Source organism: Kryptolebias marmoratus, linkage group LG18 (genome assembly GCF_001649575.2).
Source record: "Kryptolebias marmoratus isolate JLee-2015 linkage group LG18, ASM164957v2, whole genome shotgun sequence".
In the NCBI taxonomy this organism is placed as follows: Eukaryota; Metazoa; Chordata; class Actinopteri; order Cyprinodontiformes; family Rivulidae; genus Kryptolebias; species Kryptolebias marmoratus.
This window is the reverse complement of record NC_051447.1, coordinates 7,520,459-7,540,022: the sequence shown is the minus strand read 5'-3', so window position 1 is coordinate 7,540,022 and position 19,564 is coordinate 7,520,459. Positions and strand designations below refer to the sequence as shown.

Here is a 19,564-nt window from a genome sequence, read left to right as displayed (position 1 = left end):
AATAAACATTTGAAATATATGAGTTTGTATGTAATGTATGAATATAATATACAAGTTTCACTTTTTAAATGGAATTACTGAAATCAATCTACTTTTTCATGATATTCTAATTTTATGACCAGCACCTGTATATTCTGTCGACTAATGCCAGATTCTCAACACTCACGGCTCAGGTGTGTACGTGGGCTTGGAGCCGTGGCGAATGTACTGCGTGGAATGGAAAACGCGGAAGGCAAGTCCAGCCAGGAAGTCCCGAGATGAGAGCAGACCGGCTACTGGGCGAAGCCGGAAACCTGTGCACGCTGCGAGAGAGAGAGGTAAAGGGATGAAAGGGAACAGAGGATGAGTTTAATTTGTTTAGAGGGTTTTTTTTTTTTTGCACGAGTTGAATAAGGGCAGACAGGAAATGAGCCATTTATACAGCTCCTTCCTCCCACGTTTACATGTATAAAAATGAGCTGAATGATGGATCATGGATTGTGTTGTGTAAGAGGTGCATGACTCAATAAAACATTTTATATTTCTATCAGTCACTGGAAGAAAACCAAATGTTTACACTTTTAAAATAAACGAATTACACTGCAAAATAATGTGCTTTCAGATACAGACAATACTTCCCTTATTCTTATTAAAGGACAAATATAAAATTGAACTTGATATTTTAGCTGTATTTAAATCAGTCTAGACATAAATTACTTTTAGTCATGCGGTTCATACATTTATACACTTGGAAGTCAGAATCTCTGAGTTCCAAGATGGGGGGGGGATCAACTGGAACGCCCTCCAAAGTCAGAATTTCAACTGGGAAAGTGTGAGATTCCTGACCTCAAAATCCAACATGGCTGCCTCATGCACAAAAAGCTGTGATAGGTGCAGTAATAAACATTTTATTTTCCCTTTTATCAGCTCTCATTTCAGTAATTCAGTCACACCGGATGCTTTGAATCCACAGAACGTGGAGAAATCCCTCGAACTGTATTGCTAACTGTAGTTAGCCTGGTTAGCAAATCCTACTGCTTCTGTGACACTTCCAAAGGACAAATGGCCATTTTTTGAGGTTTGTTTTTTCAAATCTCTGCATCTAGATTAATACAATCCACCAGAATTAGAAGAGTTGGTCAGTGTGCTTATCAGGCATACCAAAGTTAGTGTATTGTTAAAACAATATAGAGGATTTTCATCCATATTTAAGATGCATGTGTGGACCTAATGGATGTTATAGGTGAACAGAACTTACACTGCAGGAAGCGGGAGACGTCCTCCAGCTGTGGGATGTTGTCCGACCTGTAGCCACAATATTTCTCCAGCAGAGGGAAAACCCGGTTGTGTTCGCGGCAGGCGTGAGTCGGGTACAGAGTCTTGAGCTCCTTGAAGACTGTGCCCCACGTGGCTTTCTCGTCCTCCGTGTACTCCACTCTGGGGATGATTTGGCCACTGGGGCACAGGCGAGGAGGTTAGAGTTAGATTATAGGTGAACTGGCCAAAGATTTTGGCAGGGGTAGCATTTATCTAGCAGAAGGAAAGACTAATAAGCTAATTCTAGAAGCAAACAGTACAGAATCTGGAATAAAGATCCGAACTGCACCTCAGATAATTGAAAACCTTAATTTTTTTTCAATCTGGCTACATAAAGTCTTCACCATGATACTTCTTAGTGAAGTGTTTCTAAGTATTACCTATCAATAACCCTTGTAGTTTTAGACCTTTATTATTTCCAAATAATAAAGATGATGTACAATGGTAAAGAATTCAGTCATTTTAGGCTTTTTGTACAGTAATTTAAATCATCTTTTAGTTGACTATTCACAAAAACAGGAATCAAAAATGTTCATAAAAAAAATCTAACATTTTCTATGTAGGTTGGGAATTATTTTGGAGACTCCTATTATAAGTAAAGGAACATATGGACCAAATTACCACCAATATGATGAACTAATCATCAATCATTGTGAATGAAAGAGTTATACAATGTTAATTTTTCTCATCACTAACAAGATATTTGCTCATTTCTAATTTAGTACTTAGAAAAATACAAACTTTGACACAGAATGAACTAAAAAAGTAAGTTTTATGAACAATTCTGCTTTGTAGTTACTGCAACTTTATAAATTTCGACTGTAATTAGCAGTTTCCAGTCTTTTTTTTTTTTACTCCCACTGACTTCTTTTTTACATATTCAACAGATGGTTTTTAATTTGAAACTTCCTAAAATGCATTTAAACAACACTTCAGAAAAATATGAGGGTCTTTATGTAATTGTCAAGAGAAAGAGGGGTTAAGCACACTTGTCTAATAAAATTTTGTAGTTACTGTCTGTAGTTGTAGGCGATGTCAGCGAACTCCTTCCTGCGGGTTCTGTACACTGGATCTGTGAATCCCTAAACACACACACGAAGGAAAGGAAAGCCACGTTAGATCTCATGACCGCAAAATCAAAGCGTGGAAATCCTCCGCTGAGTCCAAACCCCTTGGCCTTTGACAGCATTATGCACTCCGTCTCTAACAAGAGCTTGCCCATGCATATTTAAGCGGAGCCTTTGTGGAGGGTCTTTCAGGCTATAATGAATTCAATTCTGCTTTAATGGCAGTGGCAAAAGGGAGCAATTATCTATAATTACAGGGGCTCAATTAAAGCAATGACATCAGTTTGTGTGTGGACGCACTTTCCATTAGAATGGACGGCAGAGTGAGGCTTGTCATCTCCGCAAGCGCTGCTTTTCATGAGACGTGTGGGCGTGAATGTGTTCTCGCAAACACTCACGCAGAGGCGGGATGCCGCGAACGGAAGGTGAAGGATGAGTCAGAACTTACCGGGTGGTCAGCATCCAGCTCTGAGCCGTAACTGAGAATCTGGTTGGCAAAGCGGTCCAAGTCCTGGATGTCCTTAGGGAACCACGGAACTGGAGGGCAAAGATTTTAATCAGCTATGCCTTCTGTATTCAGAAAGAAAGCTCAGTTTGGTCCAAAAGTAAGAAAGCTTGGATTTGATTTTTGACCAGGACATGTCTTACTCCTACATTAAAAATGGTACCAAGACCGCTTTCTTTCATCTGTCCAGTATTTCATTTACTTAATTTCATTTTATTTACTAAAATGAGAAACTTCTTGTCCCAAAAGGAAGCAGAAAAACAGGTGCATTTATTACTTCTAGGCTGGAATACTGTAATTCTTTGTTGCCTGTTTGTCCAAAAAAAAACTCTCTAAAAAGTCTTCAGTTCTGATGAGAGTTAGGAGAGGTCATATTTCTCCAATTCTAGCTTCTCTCCTTTGGCTCCCTTTGAATTCAGAATTTAAATCTTACTTCTTACAACCATAATCACAACCAAGCTCCATCTTATATTAAAGATCTTTTTGTTTCAAGGGCATTTTGCTCTCAGGCTGCAGGTTTACTTGTGGTTCCTAAAAGTTTCTAAAAGTAGAACAGGAGGCAGAGCTTTCAGTTCTCAGGTTCCTCGCTTGTGGACTAGGCTTAAGACTTCTTTTTGATCACTCCTATAGTTAGGGTTGGCTTGGGTTTCCTGAGCTATCCTTTAGTTTTGCAGCTATAGGCTCAGACTGCTGGAGGACAAATTGAGCACATTTCCCCACTCTGCTGCTGTCTTGACTTGCTCTGTTCTCCATGTTTGTATTTGTAATTACTGCTGCCAGTAACATGTTTTTCTTTGGTCCTAATATCTATGAGAAGAAAAAACAATTACTTCTTTGTTTCTTTCCTGTTCTCCCAAACCCCAGCCGGTCAAAGCAGATGGCCGCTCATCTTGAGCCTGAGCCCGGTTCTGGTTCTGGTTCTAAAGGGAGTCATTTCTTTCCACTGTCGCCCTGTGCTTTTCAGGATGGGGGACTGTGATGGAGTGAAGATTCAACACAATCTGCTGGCTTCCTTAGATAACGTTTACTAATTGGCATTTCTTAATATACTGTATGTGAATGTTTTATTATCACTGGAATTAATTGACTGTAACTTAATTTGAATCTGGATGTGTTTTACAACATACTACATTTATGGTTTGGACATTTTTCTGTTGTATAGTGCCACAAGACATCTTTAGTTTAGTTTAAATAAAGTGATAACATTTTAAATTTAAACATATTGAGCTTGACTGAGACAGAAGAAGAGGAGAATATTTTTCATAGCTTGAAAGATGAATAAAAAAAAATTATATACCAGTATTATATTTTTATAAATCAAATCATGTTGAATATTTTTTGCTTCACTGATATAAGTCCTTGCAGCACAGATTTTCACTAATCCTCATTCTGCGGACCTGTACTATCTTGACCGTGGCAGCGTATATGGAGGGCATCTGCTTGTTCATACGGATTTATGACACACAGAAAAAACACTGGAGCCCAGTTATTAATCTACATTTACGCAGTGTGGTCTAGCCCGGAGCCCCATGAGGACAACGGGCTCCAAATTAGGCTCCTCTACAAACAGGCTGCCTCCGAAACAGGCCGTAAATATCCCATCATCCACTTGACCCTGACCGGTCGACCCCGGTGTCTGTGGAACCCAGAGCAGGATCCTTGGTGGCCCTGTCCGTCTCTAATCGCTCTGACCTTGGCATGTTCTCGCTGCCTGTGTTATTCCGGGCCTGAGACACAGACGTCTTCTGTTAACACGAGGCCTGTTGGTCCTTAGTAGCTAAACTAATGTCTTTCTGGAAACAACTAATAAAGGGGTCTGAACGCCGACGAGGCAGCTTCAGTCTTGTCGGCGACACTGGCTGTCTGCTAACATGTCTGGCTGCTGCCCAAAACCCAGCACTATTCTCATTTGATAAATGGGATATTTCAGCAGCATTAGTGTCAGTTTTATTAGATTTCTCCGAGCCAGGGTAGCTGGGTGGGTCTAACGACGCCAGTTTTTAAAATTCATTCAAGGACTGTTGATAGTGAAGATTTACACGCTCTCTTTTTAATCCAACCTCTCATCAGACTGACATTTAATCAGGTGTTTGCACTCTTCTACGATGCGTTCACATGTATTTTGTTGTGTATTTTAACACACAGCTGCAGTGTTTTTATGACTTTACCCAAGTATGTTTAATGCCAAAGTGTAATTAAGTACTTCTTTAGCAAAATACTTTCAATTTGTAACAAAATAGTGGAGCTAAAGAATTAATAACCAACACTGATACCAAAAACAGGTCAATGAAACTAGCATTCCTTAAAGGAATGCATCCCGCCTGCTGTCTTGCAGGCCAACGTTTTAATGAAAGATCTCACGTGGTCTTTTTGTGCTCAGACTATTTATTGGGGGTAACTCTCAGCTCTCAGTTGAGCGCAACATTTGTAAATCCGACAGAGTTACAGCCACGATCACCTGCCTTTTAAACACACAAAGACATGCTCTCGGTTCTCAGAGGACAACCGCACACTAACCTGTGTCCTTCTCTTTGTTGCGTGACAGCTCGTGCACGTGGCCGCTGATCTGTGTGCGCAGGCCGTCGATCACCTCGTCCAGAGCCTGGGAGCAGCTGGGGTCTACGCTGATGAAGAACTCGTACTCGTCAATGTTCCTCTGCGACGGACGGGACTCGATGTGCGTCAGGTTGATGCCCTTCTCCTGCACAGAGGTAACACAACGAATGAGAAAATGTGTCATTTAGAGTCGCTGCTTTTGAATGTTTACACAGTTCTGTGCAAAGGTTTTAAACCACCGTCCCTTTTATTTTATCGCCTGCCGCCATCAGGCTTTTAAAACACAACAATGGCTACAATTCAGTCAGTTTTTACAAACATTGGGCCAAGATTAGATGTGTTTAATAATCCAGACTTTCCTGTAATCTAATTTAGTGGTCCTGATCAGCAGTTCTCTATCTTTTCTGCAGTGTGTGTTTATAAATTAGGAGAGTGGCCAAGTGGGGGGCAAAAGAAGACATGTCAGGCATAAATACTATCTTCAGCAGATGAACAGTATCTGAAAATTGTGGCTTCAAGACAATAAGAAAAAATCCAGCAAAGACCTGACACGGAACTCAATGGCAAGTTTTCAGCTAACAGCTCTTTGGAAATCCCCATTTTGTTCTGCAACACCATTTTAAATGAATCAAACTGTGTTATCGTTGGTATTTTTCATAAAGTCAGCTAAAGAAATAGTGACAAATCAAGTTTTTGTCACAGAATGCTGCTACCCAATTACATAAAAGATGTCTGTTATGTGTCAACATAACACCGGGTCGTCCCTTTAAGTTAGGAGTCTTTTTATGCCTGGATAATTCATAGTTAAGTTAAGCGGCTTAACAAACATTCCTAAAAAAAAACAATCAAGTACTGGACTGAAAATGAGTTTAAAAGCAGCCAAAGTCCAACAAAAAAGAAAGAAAGATCTTCATAAAACCTTGAAAATTGTTGATCCAACCACTTTAAAAGCTTTACAAGAACGTCTGGATGCTTGGAGGGAAAATATAAAGAAACGAGGGATGATTTAAGACCTTTGTACAGGCCTGTATCAGAGTCTGCAAGTAGCTGTAGCACACCTTTACTTCCACCACTAGAGGGCGGTGTTTCATTACTGATTTAATGGCATTTTATCACACTGCGGAGTCCACTGTGACCTCTTGTCATCAGCCTTGAACTCTTTCTGCAAACTGAATCTGAGCCAGTCAGACTGAACTTGGTACAATGAATGCATTCAGGGCACCCTGTGTGAGATAAAAAGAAAAAAAATCCCTCTAGCACTGAGACATTTACAGCAGGAACCCTGAATCACTGGGTTTGTAGACTCCTCTGGTTGCAATTTACAAGTCCGTCTTAATGACCAGCAACCACGGAGCCCATCGCACGCGCTAAAGCACTTCTCGTGTGATCAGAATGTTTTCTTGTTTATGTAACTTTTAGGGAGGGAGAGGGAGTGTGTTGTTCTCTGTCTACTATAGGCTCAATGGAGTGGAGGGCGTAAGTAAGAGGGCCTCTGCTTTTCTCCCATCTGGATCCTATTCTTCATTTAAGTGGGTTTTATAGGGAGCCTGTGGTTCTGATATGACCAATGATGAGTCCAAGTTGGCATCTAAAAGCATATGTGACTCCATGATGTGTTATAATTAATCTTATTTTCACAGATTTGCCTTTTAGACCATATAAATGTATGAAAAAAGCCATCCAAATTTCATACCATAGGCATTAGTTTATTAAAAATTGATTTAGGCAGGTATTTTGGTAAACTTTGGGCCAAGCATAATCAAAAAAAAGTTAAAAAATGTCACTAAAATTTTTGCTTTTAAGCACAAAGCAACATACTTCATTGCATGTGCTACTCGTTTTCTTTCCCAGCTTAACATAGTGAGTTTTAAATTCCACACGTAGCAGGGTGCAGAGGTCAAAATGTCAGATTTCTGTACCCCTCTGAGCCGTCCCTCCTCCGTGACACCACTGCCGCCGCCCCGGCTTCGACGTGCAGGTCAGGGTCGGCACCCGGCGTGACTCGTCACAAGAAAACCATGCTGCCGAGTCACATGCTCACCGAGCCCCATGCCGATAAGCGGCGTGGAAGTTTTAATGTGCGACTTTTAGAATGAAACAGATTAGACATGAGAGCGAACACATGATGGCCGCCACATGGCTTCACAGAGCAGGGAAAGCACTTTCTCTGTTCGAAACTGCGCTAATGAGACTGTCTGCGTGTCTGTTTTCAGGTGGGAGGGTTGTGTGTGTGGTTGGAGGGAAATTCAGTTTGTTTTATAGAAGAGTAAAAAAACAGGAGGAAGGGGAGGTGGGAGGGTGGAGCAGGGGGAGGATCAGCACGGAGGGAGCTCATAGGTTCAACCGGCATGTTTACAGCTGCATTTTTAGGGCAGAATTTGGCACAAACTTGGTATTGATCAGTCGACAGTCACATCTTTACCACTGAGCGTGGCTGTAAAAATATTTTCTGCTCAAAAGCATATTTATTTAACCTAAAACACCCTTCATTTTGACGTTTTTTCCTGTTTGTTTTATTATTTTGCTACATTATGGTCGAATTTTGACTTTTTGCCAGCACAAAGAGTGCACCTTGAACTTTATTAGAACGCAAATTGCTGCAAATCCCTGTTTACTATGAGCAGTCGGTCACGTACACACACTCAGGTTGTGATAAGAATAAAAAAACAAAACAATATTGAATCAAAATAATGGATTCAGCATCCAGATCCTTAAATATGCTGTTGTAAAATATTTAATTACCAGAAAAACATTGTTAAAATGTTAATGCATCTAAAGCTAGCGATGAATCCAAACCCATGTTCGATGGTGCAACATGACAGATTTTAAGTGTTTTATTTTATTTGTTTCTTTCTGAAATTCTAAAAACACAATTTCTTTCACAGAAATTGCTTTTTTTGTGTGTTAAAGACAATAATATTATATCTTACAGATCATTTTAATCACTTATTTATGCCTAAAAGTTGGACATGACCTCCAGATCTGAGATGTGAGGCCAATGTGCAAAACCACAGAAGGCCACTAGGTGCTGATTTCATAGCATATTTGGCTACAATATAGTCTTACTCAAAAGGAAGCATTGGGTGCTTTTTAATTAACATCCATCGCTCTGAGTTTGCTGTTGTCTTTTTCTAAATATTGTATCGAACATCTTTTTTTTTTTTCTTTCTCGGTTATGTTCTTAAAATCACTTGAACATCAAAACCATAACAGGACAATCTAATATGCATTTTATGTTTGCAACTAGTCAAAACAATCTCATAAATATCTTCACCTTTTTTTCTGTCCCGTTAAACTAAACAAAAATTCAGTAGATTTTGCTAAATCTATCAGAAGCAAAAGGAAGACTTAAGTTGTTTCCTGCCATTTTGATTAGTTTTTAGTCATGTTAACATTCTAGTACAACCAGGATTTTAAAAAAAATGATTTCCTGTGTGTACAGCGTTTTGTTTTGAATTTACCCAATGTCCTCCACAGCCTAAATCTCACTTGTAAGTGACGTAGCTGCAAAGAAGCTCAGTTTTCCCCCCAAAATACTAAAAGTTAAGGCTCCTTTTTAGCTTAACAAAGAGACAAAATTTAGCACTTATAAATATCCATAGCTTGCTTAATTTTTAGTGATGTCATCTGGATTACACAAAGCCTGGGTTATGAACAATATGTGTCAAGTTACACATGAAGTTACTTCATATCCAATTGTCCCTTCTGATATAATCCAAATTAGTGCGACTGCTTGAGACTCACATTGTGGGGGAAAATGTGTAATTTTTTCTGTTAAAAATGGTCCATTTTAATGTAATATTCAGAGAAATTCCCCTGCTTTTTTGTGACGGTGCTGTGAAGCTCAGAAGTTGTGTGCTTTCAAGAGGAAGGAGTGGAAGAGATGCACTGTGGGAAATGTAGGATTTGGACTCATTCCTGGAAACACTGCTGTTGTGGTTTGTATCAAACTCTGAATTGACAAAATTTAAAAAGAATTGTTCTTGTGCTACTTTTAAGCTTCTACACTTTTCTAAGTGATGTGTATTTTATTCAGTAGTAATAAACATTAAAGTCTGTAGGTACTTAATCAGTGTTTGAAAAGGGCAAACGTGTCGACATGACTGATGGCTTCATGATCAGCGAGGCAAACATTCCCTAGCAGGTCTGTTTTAATATTATAGAAACCTCAGAGTCAGTGGATCAATACTTGTCATGTTTGCACATGACTGATATCCAAACATCTGAGATAAGATCAGCTCTTTAAAAAGTCTGCAAACGGCACGGCACGACACAGAAACACCTCTCAGTGGTCTTTATTTTTTTTTGTTTCTACAGCTCAGACACCCCAGGAACAAAACAACGAAGCTATTGAAGTAACGTGAACGTGTTGCTGTAATAAACGTCTTCGGAATCAAACAGTGTGGATTCTGCACGTGGGTGTTTTGTTTATTGTTAACCTATAAGTTCATGGACACGAGAGGCCTGAGAGTGCGTCACTGAGTCCTTCTGTTTGTCTGATTGGGACATTAAAGAGCAGGTTGGTTGTTTTTTTTTGGGGGGGGGGCTTAGACTATGTGTTTGGGTTGGGTCTCAGCTTCTAGCCCAATACTGTTTTCTAAATTTAATTAACTGGGGCAGCCATATTAAACAGGACCGACTCCAAAAGTTAATCAGCTGTAGATGTATATCTGATGATTACTTTCAGAGAATTTCATTATTATCCATCAAGTGGTTCATGAGATACTGCGCTAACAGACAGATGTGACTGTCATAGTTAATGGCAAGGTTTTAAGCAAGGATCTCATGTGATTTGTTAACACTTGGACTATGTGTTTGGGATGACTCTCAGCTACTACCACATCAAGTTTTGGCTCAATATCTGTAAAATTGTCCGAGTTATAATTATTTTTGTGTTTGCTAAGTTTATTTAGCTGCTTGGCCATTTTGATTTGTGTTGACTCCAAAACGTAATCAGTTCTAGATGTACGTCTAGTAATGACTTTCTGAAAGTTTCAGTGAAATCCGTCCAGTGGTTTATGAGATGTTTTGCTAACAGACAACACCCGGTTATAATCAAGAGTCACATAAGTGCATACAATGGCTGTTTAAGCTGCCCCTTTTTACCTCGAAGAGCCGCAGGGTCTTGGCCAAAGCTCCGACCTCTTCCTTCAGGGAAAAGATGCAGGAAATCACCTCTGATTTCTTGTTGGTTTCCTCCTCCAGATATGAGCCTCTCCTCCTCTGCAGAGAAGAAGACAAAAGCTTTTCACGCAGGTCTTGCTTTAATTTTGGGCGTCTGGTTTTTTAACCGCATAAGCGCTTGTGCAAAATCTCTTTTAGAGCCATCTTAAAGCTTCTTACCCTTTTAACCCTTTTTAGAGGTGCATTTTAGTGCCTCTGTGGACATGAAAGTGATCCAAAAAGCACAGCAAAAGACACAGAATTTCTCCTACAGAGTACATGATGTAATAGTTCAACTTTCCAACTGGTTATTTAGTTAATTTAACTTATAGTAAAAAGTGCTGCCTCACTTTTGACAAGTCTTGATGTCAAGCCAGTGCGCCAACTTACACCCTGAGTAAAAACTGATTTAGTTTTTGCTCAATTAAAAAGTAAAAACTCTTCAAAATAAAAGCTCCAGACAGTAGTAGGCTCTGACTGACCAGGATCATTGTTCATTTTTTTTTCTGTCACACCAGCTGTTTTACCTCTATTCACTACAAACCCAGGAACAACTCTCCTTTGTGTGCTGGAATGTTCTAGCTGAGCCGCATAAAATTTTATTTTATTTATTTATTTTATTTTATTTTACCCCTGTCCCCGGGATCTCCAGGGTCTCCGGCTCTTCCTCCGGGCTGTAGGTTCCGTTCACTCTCTTATACGCGGCGTCCATCCTGTTCCTGCTGCAGGTAGAAGCGCTCTGATGCTGATCTGCGACCTTCTGGTTCCTCTGAGCGCCTCCCGGTTTTTTTAACGGGTACGTGGGCCACGTGACAACCCCCCCCCCCCCCCCNATCCCATCGGTTTGTCACGGGACGGTTATTGTGAAACAATTACTCCTCCACATCTGGTTCCTGTTGCGCACCGCTGCGCGCAGGGTTTAGGATAAAACCGTTTAAAAAAAAACAACTTCTGCGCAGCTCAACTGACCTGAGATCAGGTGAACTAGCTGCTGAAACCGACCAATCAGCGTTCAGGTATTTAATCACGTGGTGCCTGGTTAAATTATGTGCGCCATTATTTTGTCTTTTTATCACCTTACCCTATTGCATTATGGAAACAAACTTTTTCTCAACTTGCTTTATAACAATTTATAAAAGCTGAAAAGTTTGTCATCTAATCGTTGTGGCAGCTCACAAAGACCGTGAAAATGTTTTAGAGAGTTTTGAAACACTTAAGTCAACTTTCTCGCCAGTTTTAGAAGTTTCTGACCTAAATATCAACATGTTACACCCAACAAAATATTCGTTGGTTTTGTTTATTTTACAACCCCAATTCCAGAAAAGTGGGAATGTTGTGCAAGTTAAAACAGAGTGCAATTATTTGCAAACTCATAAAGCTGTATTTTGTTCACAACAGAACACAGTAAATATATCAAATGTGGAACTGAAGTAATTGTATCATTTTCTTTTTTTCTTTATTTTTCTTTTATTTGATGGCAGCATTAGATCTCAAAAAAGAGATGGGACAAGGCCATATTTACCTCTGAAGAATCCTCTTTTTTTTAAATTAACAGTCTGTAAACATCTAGGAGCTGAGGAGAGTGAATGTTGTCCCATTCTTGTCCGATGTAGGATTCTAACTGATCGTCTTTGCTGGATGGGAGCAAATGTTGTTCTAAAACCTGTATGTGCTTTTCTGCAGTGATGGTGCTTTTCCAGATGTGTAAGCTGCCCATGTCTTAGGCACTGGTGCACCCCTGTACCATCAGAGAGGCAGGCTTTTGAACTGAGCAATGATCACAGGCTGAATGGTCTCTCTCCTCTTTAGTATGAAGGACGTAGGATTCGTGGTTTCTAAAAAAAATAATAAAATAAAAAAAAAAAATTGAATTTTGATTTATCTCAGAGAATATGTCTGTGTTTTTGGATGGTGTTCACATCTGGCTCCTTCTCTGCCTGATAGAACTTTAAGCAGCATTAGTGGATGGTGTTCACAGACAGTGATCTGTGGAAGTGTTCCCGAGTCCATGCAGGGATGAACAGAACAGAATCAGACCTGTTTTAATGCAGCGGCCCCTGAGGACCCCAAGATCACAGCCAGCCAATATTGACTTTCAGCCTTTTGTCCTTTTGCCTCACAAATTTCTCCAGATTCTTGAAATTTTTTGATAACATTATCAACTCTAGATGATGGGATATCCCAAGTCATCCCAATTTTCCATTGAGGAACATTATTCTGAAATTGTTCACAGACTGGTGAACCTCTGCCCATCTTTACTTCTAAGATATTCAGCCTCTCTAAAACGCTCTTTTTATCCCCAGTCCTCTTGCTGACCTGTTGCTAATTAACCCAATTAGATACAAAATGCTCCTCCAGATGTTTCTTTAAAATGGCTGTAAAAGTACACTTACTTTTAAAGCCTTTTGTTGCCCATGTCCAAATGTTTGTATGTTCTGCTGCCATCAAATTCAGTAATACCTTATTTAAAAAGAAATGTACTTTTTTTGTTTTAAACATTTGATTTGTTTACTGTTTCACTGTGAATCAAACAAGTTGATACGATTACACAAAGTCCCCTTTTTTCAGCTTGTATTTTAATTGTCTGAGAAATGTTTAAATAGCTTGCGCGTTTAATACACTCACGCAGTTTGTGATGTTTTTTCTGACACGATTCGATTGCTTGCAAATTATGCAAAATCCCTAATAAAGAAAAACATGATAATGAATTGTTTAAAATAATTAACATTTCATAATGAGCAAGTTTAGCTAGTTATTCATAAAACTTTTTTGTTGACATTTGTAAATAAAAAAAAACAACAATATTTATAGCTGCTATGCTTTATAAATGCCTAAAACCAGATTTAGTCAATGAGATATAATTTAAAATTCATCAAATCTATGTATTAAAATTTTTTTTTTACTGGATAAAAAATACTCAAAAACTTAACTTTCACCTTTTAGCATACAAGTTTAAAGAGGCAATGGGAATGTCAGAATACTAAACAAAGTTGAATAACACAGTACTCAAACATCGCAGATTATGGTGATTATTTGTCACACTTTTCTGTGTTTTGCATCATCTGTGTCATAGTTTGCTTCTCTCTGTGATCTTTTTGCATGTGTTTGTCATCGTATTCAGTCACTGGTGTGGTTGCTCCATTCACGGGGCATTAGTTCAACTTTTTTTAAGTTTTGTGGTTTCATTTTCCTTATCTCCTTCCTGTTTGGGGTCAGGGTCGCTCCCGTGGACCTGTTGCTGCGGATAAAAGGCAGAAAATGGATGGATGGATTTTAACATAATTTGGAAATAAGCTGAAGTTGGGGAATAACTGAGCTGGATCCTCGAAGTCCTAATATGCAAAGTATGCATAGTTAATCACATTATTGTGTGATTATTGCACATTATTGTGCTCATAATAATCGCACAGTATCGAGGGCAGTGTGGTCACGTTTTTTACATTCTTTCCACTAATTTCACACTTTCACGGAGAGACTTATTTTCACATTTATTATTTACACATACACATGGAGAACTATTGGAGGCAGCTGGTAACCTTTTTTTGCCCCAATTATGAAAAAATAATGAGGTCCATGACTGAGAAATGAGAGGATGGGGGGGATAGATGGATGGAGTATGATCAAATATAGCATGATTATATGTAATAAATAAGGTAAAATGCAATGGAAACAATACAATATTATAAACAACACAAGATAAGATGCTATAAGTTAAACGAAATATAAGATTAAACAGAAAACTATAAGATGTAATGTGATTGGATGCAATATAAGATTTATATTCACCTTCTGTCGATGGCAAAAGGGCAGTACTGATTTTTGGTTGAGGGTTCATGTCTGTCTGTTAGCAAAATATCTCATGACCCACTAGGTGGATTTTAATGAAATTCTCAAAGTAATTATTGGACCTACATCTACAACTAATATGACCTTTCTTTCAAACATAAAATAACAAATAACAGCTACAGGGTAAGCTGGTTTCATTCTGGCTTCAACTTCCAGGTTCCAGTCCAAGGTCTACCAGCAGTATAGTCTTTGGTTTGAGTCTCAGCTAGTACCACACCAAATTTTAAGTCAATATCAGCAAAGTTCAGAGTTATTGCCATTCAACAGACAGACAGACACACAAAAAACATGGGCAAGAAGATTATTGCCCCCTGCCAAAAGCAATGTGGTGCTATGATGAAGTGGGAGTTCATCTCTGCTGCAAGACGTCTTGGTGTAATTAGTGAAAACGCAGCTTGATATTGATCCCAAACATGAGTTCATATCAAAGAGGCTGGTAAAGAAGAAACTGAAAGTTGAAGTCCAGCCCAGAAAAGAGTTTAGGCTCATAAATCTAAAAATTCAAACCACATAAACTGATAAACAAAAGGCAAACAGGTGACCTTTGGACCTGAAAACGTATTTCTGTTGTAAGATTTTCTGTTGTTGAAGTACTTTAGAAAACTCCTATTGGTTTAATTCACGTCTAAGAATTACTAAAAAGAAAATAACAAAAACCAGTATATAAATGTATACGTGCACAGCAGTGTCTCGCAGTAATGAGATGACTGTGGTCATGTCTTTGGCATTGTAACCCTTAACCCTAACCCTAAACAAAATGAGATTTTGTCACCGATAAAATTCCTGAAATGGGTTCTCCATCATTCTAATGTTCAGTCTTTGTATGATACAGTATTGTTTGTTGATTTTTTTTTTTTTTTTTTTGGTATCACGTTGCCAACATGTGACAAACAGGACATGACAACAGCTCAGCTCCGAGAGCTCGTGATGTTTGCAATTTCAAGGTTTGAAGAACAAAACAAAGCAGCAGAAGCTCTTTACAGAAATTACGAACACAACTTTAGGATTAAAATCTGATTTGATCTGAATCTGATCTGAAAAAAAAAACAAACATTTTAAACCAGTACACAACAAGAAATTGTTGATTTGAATTGATTTACGTGCAGCTTTTTCTATCAAACCTTAAAAAGGCTTGAAGTGGGATAACACAGAGAATACTGAACTCAAATAATCGTTTCTGCATCTCTGTCTGTTTCTGCTGAGATGTTTTAGAAAATTTCAGTTCTATTAATGAATTAGTGTGGAACCGTAGAAACTGACTGATGCGAACTTGTAGGAGTCAGCAGGTACGGGTGACCCCTGAGGTTGGACTAACGGTGAAATGTGCTCGCTGGAATAGTTTTTTGAAGCATTTCTCAGTGTAGGATGTGATTTCTGAGCTTTGCTCCTCACATACAGATCGAGTAGAACCGGATTAGCTGAAGGACAGACAGATTTATGTCTATAAAATGTATTTTTCACAGCCTTTTGGAAAACAGGCTTCAAATCGATGCTGTACATGGCACATATTGAAAAGACTTGTTTAAAACTTGCAAACTGAGACACAGTGCTGTGCAGAAGTCTTTGGTTATCCTTGATTTCTGTACACTTATCTTCAGACTTTTTTTTTTTAATAAATAACAGAAAAAGGATGAAAATATAGTTTAAGATATTTTGACATTTCTCCAGGCCTCGGGATGAACCAGTGTTGTGTCGATACATAACAGGAAAAAAACAAAATCAAGTTTAAATCAGCTCTTTAGGCACTTTGTTAGCAGCAGCCTGTCACAAAGACACAGTTTGTTCCCCGTTCTTCAGCTGAATCTATGTAAAAAAGATCAGAATATGGAAGCAGCTTCATTGTGTCAAAATTGCTGAAATCAAATTAAAGGCCTAGCTTTTCTTGAAGGAATTCATATCGCCCGCCACCTTTCACGCCAAAGTTTTAGACTAAGATCCTCTTTTAATAAGAAGGAACAAAACTCTGTTCAAACCTTCATCCACTGATTATTTCCTAAATGTTTCATTAAAATCTGTCAAGTGCTTCTGGAGATGTTTTGATAACATCTGCCAAAACATTATCGCTCTGCTTTCGCCTTTGGTGCTGGGCGATGATAAATTCAAAAGCCAAACTTTACAGTACAGTACAATAAACTGATATGAATTATGCTGATTGTGTTAAAAAAAGCAAAAAGCCCTGACACTGAGAGGAACCACTGGTGCCACACGAGGGCAGTGTTGGTTTTAGAGTTCCCACCAAAACCCACCAAGCAACTTCTCTCTCTTCAAGTATACTGTGTTTATCAAAAATAAGGAATGTTCTGGATAGTATTAAGAATAATCTGCGTGTATGTGTGTTTGTTTGACTGTAGAGTTAGCAAAATATCTCCAGAACCACTGAACAGATTTTAGTAAACCAATTCAAGATGGCCAAATTGTGTTAAAACTTGCCTTCTTTTGTTGCTGAGTCATTCACAACCCATACTCTGACTTTGACATCTTGTGGTATTGCATGAAATGGTGCATAAAGTTATTTTCAATGATTTTAGTTTGAAACTAGGGCATGAAAGGCAGTGGGTGATATGCATTCGTTCAAGAAATGCCAGAGATATCTTTTTTTTCTGCAGGTTAAAGTTGTTTTTTGTAAAGCTTCACTATCAAACCAGTCCGTATAAAATGCTAGGAAACATTTTCTGCCAGCGATGACTGCACAATGGGCCTCAGTCTGTGTCGTCTGCTTGCTTCTACTGTTCTGTAATTTACAAATCAACTCAGCGGAGACATAAAACCTCCAAGGTTCCCTTGTACAGTGTACAGTGTACACTGTACAGTGGATGGAGAGTTTCCCCGCTGTGTCATTTACTGTCATTAACAGTGATGGACACAATCGCTCGTTTATCACAAGGAGTGGTGCAGAGTGCGTCGAAAATGGCCCTCTCCATAGAGGGCCTCAGTCTTCTTCACACACTGAAGATCTATTCTTATAATAATGATTGGCCAGATGCGAGTCACTTATACAGACTGTGAGGAGTGCACTCTTAATATGCTGCAGCTGTCCTCACTTTTTTTGGTCATAATTATGCAACTCCAGCTTTGCTTTTCTTTTCTCTTTTTTTCATAAGCAGAAAAAAAGTGGTATTATACGAGCAAACCCGACTCGGCACAGAGCATTGCTGTGCAGGAGGAGTAGCGGCGGTGCTTAGAGATGATAATCGCTTCTAGAGTTGCGAGGGCTCCTAATTGTGCTTTCATGAGATGTCGTTGATTAATGGACTAGTTGACAGACATCCTGTGAATGTTGTCCACATGTGCGCTGTCCACGGGGGTGCTGAAGAATCCACTTCAGGCTTCCAGCAGCATTGTGAAGGCCCCCCCCCTTCTTTTTTTTTTTGAGGGGCTAGAAGGGGACGGGGGGGAGCGTGAGTGGGGACAGAATGAAACTTGGAGGTTTTGGATGGTGCTGTTGTGAAGCGGAGTGAATGAGAGCAGGGGCCGTGCAGCCAGCCACATGGGACGTTCTCACTCGGCATAATGGGGGCCTTTCTGTGGCTCTTAACCCCCTTGTTGCACGCTGGGAACGGGCAGCCGTGCGCCCGCCGCTCACAACAGACACGCTCACCCTCTGGATAATTGAATTCTTACTCCCAGGAAAGTCACCCCTTTTTTACTCCAGTCGTGTCCCCTGCAACACGTGGCCCTGACAGAAACTCTCCCAGGAGTGACATCTTGTGCAGTGAAGATAAACACAGAGACAGTCACTGTAATTACAGAATAAAGACACCTGTTCTTAACTTAGCTGCCAGTAATGAATGGCAGGGGTATTCAGTCAGTTGGGAAGTGTGTATTTATTGACGTTCCGAAGCAAAAGAAAAACCATCAGAAAGTCTGAAGAACTAATTATCAAGACAACTTTAAAAGACTACAGTTAGGTCTGGCTTCTAGGAAGTAAAAGGAAAGAAATTAGAGAATGTATAAACTTGTGCAGAGTACTTTAAAATATGTAACGACTGCATGGATAAACAGACTTTCTAGAACCAGAGGTTTAAAGAATTGAGGGAACCCATTTTAACTCGGCTCTAATTTAACCAACTCACTATAACCTCAGTGTGCTCGACAAAAGAAATCCAGTCATATACAATTCACTTAAGTTCACTATACAGTCCAATTCATTCCCAGTTACAAAGATTATAGTTCAAGCCAATTCAGTATGCTCCAAATAAAGTGCTTGCATCGAGTCTTCACTTGGGTTCAACTCTGACCTATCATTATCCCACAGGTTGGCTGTGAGTGGATACTGAACCCCATGTTGGCTCGATGCCTCTGTTGGTGTGTAAGTGACTGTAAAGAATAATGAGTGGATTTATGAAGGAATGGCTTCTATTATAAAGGACTTCTCCGTCATGCCTTTTCAAGATGTAATCAAAGTTATTCTAAGTGTCTAAGTCGTCTGTAGGATGCAAACTTCTCCCCAGCTTTTGAACTCTTGGTTCACACATTCTGGCTCCTCTCAGGGTGAAGTATTCTAGCCGGCTTTTCACTTTTATTAGCAGCTCTTGTTACGCAATCGTGACTTCAAAATAACATCTCAAGTCAGCTGCCGTTTTAGTTATTGACGTTCTGATGTGCATTCAAAATGAAACTCAATAGGAGGCAGAAAATTGTAGAATGGAATGGAAGATTGTATTGATTTTTGGACAATAAAGGCTTTATTAACAGCCGTTTTGTCACCCGTGCAGCAGATAACAGAGGGATAGTGTTACCTGCAGGTGGCTTTCTGGTCACTTTGTTTCCTACAAGTATTGAAAAAAAGATCTAGATTAGTTTGTTTTCAGGCGCAGACCTCACTGAAGGGAATGACGCTGCACGCTCGTGGCCGTTGGAGGACGTGCTGCTGATGTAAAAGAGAAACTCGTCTCCATCACTTCCTTCTTGGCCCCAGGCCAGCGGGGCTCATCGGGTGGGGGACCTGGGTCACCGCCTTCGTCCCGGTCCGTGGCCAAACACAAAAGGTGTTTCCTTCCTTCAGCTGTGGTCACTTTCACCTGTCACTCAGACTTTCTGTGTCACCAGGTGAGCGTTCAAGTGTGGCCAGGGACTCACCAAGGGAAGGAGCCCAGATTTTTATCCATGATAGCAGAGTTCCAGAGATGAT

The 19,564-nt window shown here is 39.6% G+C and overlaps 1 protein-coding gene across 1 annotated transcript in view; it reads right to left on the bottom strand.

The window, feature by feature from the left end:
* The window catches only part of pah (phenylalanine hydroxylase), a 16,539-nt gene extending 5,163 nt beyond the window's left edge, over positions 1 to 11,376 (bottom strand). Inside the window, exons 1-7 of the mRNA XM_017411679.3 lie at positions 11,219 to 11,376; positions 10,531 to 10,647; positions 5,386 to 5,569; positions 2,812 to 2,900; positions 2,311 to 2,378; positions 1,238 to 1,434; positions 167 to 302 (exon numbers count right to left, since the gene is read on the bottom strand). Coding sequence (XP_017267168.1) covers positions 167 to 302; positions 1,238 to 1,434; positions 2,311 to 2,378; positions 2,812 to 2,900; positions 5,386 to 5,569; positions 10,531 to 10,647; positions 11,219 to 11,299 — 872 coding nt within the window. The 5' untranslated portion in view covers positions 11,300 to 11,376. The remainder of the gene's footprint in view (positions 1 to 166; positions 303 to 1,237; positions 1,435 to 2,310; positions 2,379 to 2,811; positions 2,901 to 5,385; positions 5,570 to 10,530; positions 10,648 to 11,218) is intronic.
* Between the last annotated feature and the right edge of the window lie 8,188 nt (positions 11,377 to 19,564).